This window comes from Boleophthalmus pectinirostris, unplaced genomic scaffold, assembly GCF_026225935.1.
Source record: "Boleophthalmus pectinirostris isolate CB_2022bp ecotype Guang Dong unplaced genomic scaffold, ASM2622593v1 HiC_scaffold_21, whole genome shotgun sequence".
NCBI lineage: Eukaryota > Metazoa > Chordata > Actinopteri > Gobiiformes > Gobiidae > Boleophthalmus > Boleophthalmus pectinirostris.
Window position 1 is genome coordinate 5,054,373 of NW_026571175.1, and position 7,138 is coordinate 5,061,510.

The 7,138-nt window shown below is 42.1% G+C and overlaps 1 protein-coding gene across 1 annotated transcript; it reads left to right on the top strand.

The window, feature by feature from the left end:
• The first annotated feature begins 5,057 nt into the window (after nucleotides 1-5,057).
• On the top strand, nucleotides 5,058-5,568 carry LOC129410142 (trichohyalin-like). The gene has a single exon (XM_055157594.1). It carries the CDS (start codon nucleotides 5,089-5,091, stop codon nucleotides 5,566-5,568), a length of 480 nt encoding a protein of 159 aa, XP_055013569.1. The 5' UTR covers nucleotides 5,058-5,088.
• The last annotated feature ends 1,570 nt before the right edge of the window (nucleotides 5,569-7,138 follow it).

Below are 7,138 nucleotides of genomic sequence, written 5' to 3' on the forward strand. Positions count from 1 at the left end.
ATATAAGTCAGTCCTGACCCAAAAGTCTTGTCTGTCTCCATGGTAACAACTCAACATTCCAACATATCGTATTCCATGTTCTATCACCGTGGCGACAGCTGTTATGTCATAAAGTTGGCCAGAGTATATATGCCTGGACTTGAACTGAAAAACTTCATTCTAGACTGAATCTCACAGCGAGAGACATGTACCAAAACGGCAGAAAAAACAACTATCCAACCATGAGGGCAACGGCTCAGGCTACCGCAGGGGGTGCCTCTCCTCTACCCGAGGAGAGCCCACTTGTGAAGGACCTGAGACGGCGACTTCAGGAGGTCCAACGAGCCCATCAAGACCAACTCCAAGTCAATGCTAAACAGACAAGGAGACTGAGAGAGTTAGAGGAGGTGTTACAGCAGAAAGTAAACCTCGAGAAGAAGTTTGAGGAGCTCCAGAAAGAGCTGAGCCAAGCTCGAGAGGAAAAGGAGGCAATGATAGAGTTTGGGGAATATCTGCTCGAAGAAAAAGACAAGGAAAGAGATCAAATGTTAAAGAAGGGTAGACAGATGGTAAACCAGTATGTGGAGGGCCTCTACCAGGACAACGAAAATCTTAAGAGGTTCTCCCAAGAACAGCAGAGTCTCGCCAGCAAAAACCAAGAAAAGGTGAAGCAGCTGGAACAACAACTGAAACTGCAGAAACTGCAGAAGGCAAACAGACACTACTATAACTCTGACCTCTTTGAGGAGCTAAAGTCTGCCCAAAACACCGTCAAGAACTTGAAGGTGACCAGTATGAAGAACACACAGGAACTTGAAGAGTGTATAGAGCAGAACAGGGCGCTGAAGAATACTCTTCAGGAGCTCCAGAGAACCCACCAGGAACAACTCCACATCAGTCGAAAACAGACATGGAGACTGAGGGAGTTACAGCAGGTGGTTCAGGAGAACGAAGCCCTCCAAAAGAAGCAGGCTCTCCAGAGGACTATCGAGGAGCTGAACACGACTCTGAAACACAGTGAGCAGGAGAAAACCTCTGCTCTCCTCAGATGTGAAGAGCTGCAGCTGTCCCTGCCCAAGTCAGATGATCAGCTGCAGCAGATCAAAGTCAAAGCGGAGGAGCTCCAAGTCCAAGTGTACTATAAAAACAAGAAGAAGAAGAAGAGGAGGAGCTGTTTAGGTGGTGACAGTCATCAGTCTCCAGTCTGAATCCTGTGTCTGTGTATCACCACACACAGGTCCTGTAAATACATTGTAAATAAAGAAGTAATTTAGCAATTTCAAATAAGTCTGAATGTTTTTGTTTTTTAATACAGATTGTTTAGAATCCAGAGCAACACATGGCAAATAAGCTCTGCCCATATTTTTGGGAGACTTTTTATTATTTTCCCTCAACTTTTCAAATTGAAATTGACTACAAACTCACCTACACACTGTATTTGACCACTTCATACTTTTCATCTAGCGAGCTTTTCATATAGCTAACTCTAAGTGTTCAGTTAGTCTGTCCCAGGGCAACTGTGGCTACAGACGCCTTCCGCCACCTAAGTGCAGGAAGCTGTATTTGTTTCCATGTGTCACTCTGCATCGTGGATCTGCTTCAAAAGGTCCATGTGAGTTTAGAACAAGGATGGGCAAACGTTTTGACTCGTGGGTCACAAAGGTTCTAAAATTTGACAGAAGGGCCGGACCAGGAGCTGATTTTTTGTTAATCCACCTCATAAAAGAAAAAAAAAAAAAAAAAACTATGGCTAGGCTATGTCGAAAACATATCCCATGTTATTGAAATATCCCATAATTGGAAATCATTACAACAAAATATGTGTCTTTCAAGTGTCACGGTATTTACTATTTACTGAAATGACTTTTAAAACACTGAAAATGATGATTATTATTACTTATAATTCAAGTTGGGAGGGCCGGATTAAAAAGATTAAAGGGCTGCATATGGCCCCCGGGCCGTAGTTTGCCCACCCCTGGGTTAGAAAGTATGGCTTGTCCTCATAGCAAAAATATGACAATAACTGACAATGATTAATATAAAAGTTCTCCCCGTTAGCAGCGCATTACATACGTCACCACCAAATAGCAGCAACTGGTTCATTTAAAAAAAGTACCATCCTACCAATCAGAACTCTTGCCCTTAGGGCAAATTATGAAATGTGTCTGTCATTTTCAATAATGTATATATAAAATATAAATATATAAGTTATTTTAAATTTAATACAATTTTTGTCCTCTCTGGGTGGGTGGAGAGTCCGTGCCTGAAGTGGAGGAGTTCAAGTATCTCAGGGTCTAGTTCACGAGTGAGGGGAGGATATCGGTGCAGAGTCTGCAGTGATGCGGTCACTGTATTGGACCGTTGTGGTGAAGCTGAGACGAAAGGCAAAGCTCTCGATTTACCGTATATATATATATATATATATATATATATATATATATATATATATATATATATATATATATATCAGTCCCTGACAAAAGTCTTGTCTGTCTCCATGGTAACAACTCAACATTCCAACATATCGTATTCCATGTTCTATCACCGTGGCGACAGCTGTTATGTCATAAAGTTGGCCAGAGTATATATGCCTGGACTTGAACTGAAAAACTTCATTCTAGACTGAATCTCACAGCGAGAGACATGTACCAAAACGGCAGAAAAAACAACTATCCAACCATGAGGGCAACGGCTCAGGCTACCGCAGGGGGTGCCTCTCCTCTACCCGAGGAGAGCCCACTTGTGAAGGACCTGAGACGGCGACTTCAGGAGGTCCAACGAGCCCATCAAGACCAACTCCAAGTCAATGCTAAACAGACAAGGAGACTGAGAGAGTTAGAGGAGGTGTTACAGCAGAAAGTAAACCTCGAGAAGAAGTTTGAGGAGCTCCAGAAAGAGCTGAGCCAAGCTCGAGAGGAAAAGGAGGCAATGATAGAGTTTGGGGAATATCTGCTCGAAGAAAAAGACAAGGAAAGAGATCAAATGTTAAAGAAGGGTAGACAGATGGTAAACCAGTATGTGGAGGGCCTCTACCAGGACAACGAAAATCTTAAGAGGTTCTCCCAAGAACAGCAGAGTCTCGCCAGCAAAAACCAAGAAAAGGTGAAGCAGCTGGAACAACAACTGAAACTGCAGAAGGCAAACAGACACTACTATAACTCTGACCTCTTTGAGGAGCTAAAGTCTGCCCAAAACACCGTCAAGAACTTGAAGGTGACCAGTATGAAGAACACACAGGAACTTGAAGAGTGTATAGAGCAGAACAGGGCGCTGAAGAATACTCTTCAGGAGCTCCAGAGAACCCACCAGGAACAACTCCACATCAGTCGAAAACAGACATGGAGACTGAGGGAGTTACAGCAGGTGGTTCAGGAGAACGAAGCCCTCCAAAAGAAGCAGGCTCTCCAGAGGACTATCGAGGAGCTGAACACGACTCTGAAACACAGTGAGCAGGAGAAAACCTCTGCTCTCCTCAGATGTGAAGAGCTGCAGCTGTCCCTGCCCAAGTCAGATGATCAGCTGCAGCAGATCAAAGTCAAAGCGGAGGAGCTCCAAGTCCAAGTGTACTATAAAAACAAGAAGAAGAAGAAGAGGAGGAGCTGTTTAGGTGGTGACAGTCATCAGTCTCCAGTCTGAATCCTGTGTCTGTGTATCACCACACACAGGTCCTGTAAATACATTGTAAATAAAGAAGTAATTTAGCAATTTCAAATAAGTCTGAATGTTTTTGTTTTTTAATACAGATTGTTTAGAATCCAGAGCAACACATGGCAAATAAGCTCTGCCCATATTTTTGGGAGACTTTTTATTATTTTCCCTCAACTTTTCAAATTGAAATTGACTACAAACTCACCTACACACTGTATTTGACCACTTCATACTTTTCATCTAGCGAGCTTTTCATATAGCTAACTCTAAGTGTTCAGTTAGTCTGTCCCAGGGCAACTGTGGCTACAGACGCCTTCCGCCACCTAAGTGCAGGAAGCTGTATTTGTTTCCATGTGTCACTCTGCATCGTGGATCTGCTTCAAAAGGTCCATGTGAGTTTAGAACAAGGATGGGCAAACGTTTTGACTCGTGGGTCACAAAGGTTCTAAAATTTGACAGAAGGGCCGGACCAGGAGCTGATTTTTTGTTAATCCACCTCATAAAAGAAAAAAAAAAAAAAAAAAAACTATGGCTAGGCTATGTCGAAAACATATCCCATGTTATTGAAATATCCCATAATTGGAAATCATTACAACAAAATATGTGTCTTTCAAGTGTCACGGTATTTACTATTTACTGAAATGACTTTTAAAACACTGAAAATGATGATTATTATTACTTATAATTCAAGTTGGGAGGGCCGGATTAAAAAGATTAAAGGGCTGCATATGGCCCCCGGGCCGTAGTTTGCCCACCCCTGGGTTAGAAAGTATGGCTTGTCCTCATAGCAAAAATATGACAATAACTGACAATGATTAATATAAAAGTTCTCCCCGTTAGCAGCGCATTACATACGTCACCACCAAATAGCAGCAACTGGTTCATTTAAAAAAAGTACCATCCTACCAATCAGAACTCTTGCCCTTAGGGCAAATTATGAAATGTGTCTGTCATTTTCAATAATGTATATATAAATATAAATATATAAGTTATTTTAAATTTAATACAATTTTTGTCCTCTCTGGGTGGGTGGAGAGTCCGTGCCTGAAGTGGAGGAGTTCAAGTATCTCAGGGTCTAGTTCACGAGTGAGGGGAGGATATCGGTGCAGAGTCTGCAGTGATGCGGTCACTGTATTGGACCGTTGTGGTGAAGCTGAGACGAAAGGCAAAGCTCTCGATTTACCGTATATATATATATATATATATATATATATATATATATATATATATATATATATATATATATATATAGTCCCTGACAAAAGTCTTGTCTGTCTCCATGGTAACAACTCAACATTCCAACATATCGTATTCCATGTTCTATCACCGTGGCGACAGCTGTTATGTCATAAAGTTGGCCAGAGTATATATGCCTGGACTTGAACTGAAAAACTTCATTCTAGACTGAATCTCACAGCGAGAGACATGTACCAAAACGGCAGAAAAAACAACTATCCAACCATGAGGGCAACGGCTCAGGCTACCGCAGGGGGTGCCTCTCCTCTACCCGAGGAGAGCCCACTTGTGAAGGACCTGAGACGGCGACTTCAGGAGGTCCAACGAGCCCATCAAGACCAACTCCAAGTCAATGCTAAACAGACAAGGAGACTGAGAGAGTTAGAGGAGGTGTTACAGCAGAAAGTAAACCTCGAGAAGAAGTTTGAGGAGCTCCAGAAAGAGCTGAGCCAAGCTCGAGAGGAAAAGGAGGCAATGATAGAGTTTGGGGAATATCTGCTCGAAGAAAAAGACAAGGAAAGAGATCAAATGTTAAAGAAGGGTAGACAGATGGTAAACCAGTATGTGGAGGGCCTCTACCAGGACAACGAAAATCTTAAGAGGTTCTCCCAAGAACAGCAGAGTCTCGCCAGCAAAAACCAAGAAAAGGTGAAGCAGCTGGAACAACAACTGAAACTGCAGAAGGCAAAACAGACACTACTATAACTCTGACCTCTTTGAGGAGCTAAAGTCTGCCCAAAACACCGTCAAGAACTTGAAGGTGACCAGTATGAAGAACACACAGGAACTTGAAGAGTGTATAGAGCAGAACAGGGCGCTGAAGAATACTCTTCAGGAGCTCCAGAGAACCCACCAGGAACAACTCCACATCAGTCGAAAACAGACATGGAGACTGAGGGAGTTACAGCAGGTGGTTCAGGAGAACGAAGCCCTCCAAAAGAAGCAGGCTCTCCAGAGGACTATCGAGGAGCTGAACACGACTCTGAAACACAGTGAGCAGGAGAAAACCTCTGCTCTCCTCAGATGTGAAGAGCTGCAGCTGTCCCTGCCCAAGTCAGATGATCAGCTGCAGCAGATCAAAGTCAAAGCGGAGGAGCTCCAAGTCCAAGTGTACTATAAAAACAAGAAGAAGAAGAAGAGGAGGAGCTGTTTAGGTGGTGACAGTCATCAGTCTCCAGTCTGAATCCTGTGTCTGTGTATCACCACACACAGGTCCTGTAAATACATTGTAAATAAAGAAGTAATTTAGCAATTTCAAATAAGTCTGAATGTTTTTGTTTTTTAATACAGATTGTTTAGAATCCAGAGCAACACATGGCAAATAAGCTCTGCCCATATTTTTGGGAGACTTTTTATTATTTTCCCTCAACTTTTCAAATTGAAATTGACTACAAACTCACCTACACACTGTATTTGACCACTTCATACTTTTCATCTAGCGAGCTTTTCATATAGCTAACTCTAAGTGTTCAGTTAGTCTGTCCCAGGGCAACTGTGGCTACAGACGCCTTCCGCCACCTAAGTGCAGGAAGCTGTATTTGTTTCCATGTGTCACTCTGCATCGTGGATCTGCTTCAAAAGGTCCATGTGAGTTTAGAACAAGGATGGGCAAACGTTTTGACTCGTGGGTCACAAAGGTTCTAAAATTTGACAGAAGGGCCGGACCAGGAGCTGATTTTTTGTTAATCCACCTCATAAAAGAAAAAAAAAAAAAAAAAAACTATGGCTAGGCTATGTCGAAAACATATCCCATGTTATTGAAATATCCCATAATTGGAAATCATTACAACAAAATATGTGTCTTTCAAGTGTCACGGTATTTACTATTTACTGAAATGACTTTTAAAACACTGAAAATGATGATTATTATTACTTATAATTCAAGTTGGGAGGGCCGGATTAAAAAGATTAAAGGGCTGCATATGGCCCCCGGGCCGTAGTTTGCCCACCCCTGGGTTAGAAAGTATGGCTTGTCCTCATAGCAAAAATATGACAATAACTGACAATGATTAATATAAAAAGTTCTCCCCGTTAGCAGCGCATTACATACGTCACCACCAAATAGCAGCAACTGGTTCATTTAAAAAAAGTACCATCCTACCAATCAGAACTCTTGCCCTTAGGGCAAATTATGAAATGTGTCTGTCATTTTCAATAATGTATATATAAATATAAATATATAAGTTATTTTAAATTTAATACAATTTTTGTCCTCTCTGGTGGGTGGAGAGTCCGTGCCTGAAGTGGAGGAGTTCAAGTATCTCAGGGTCTAGTT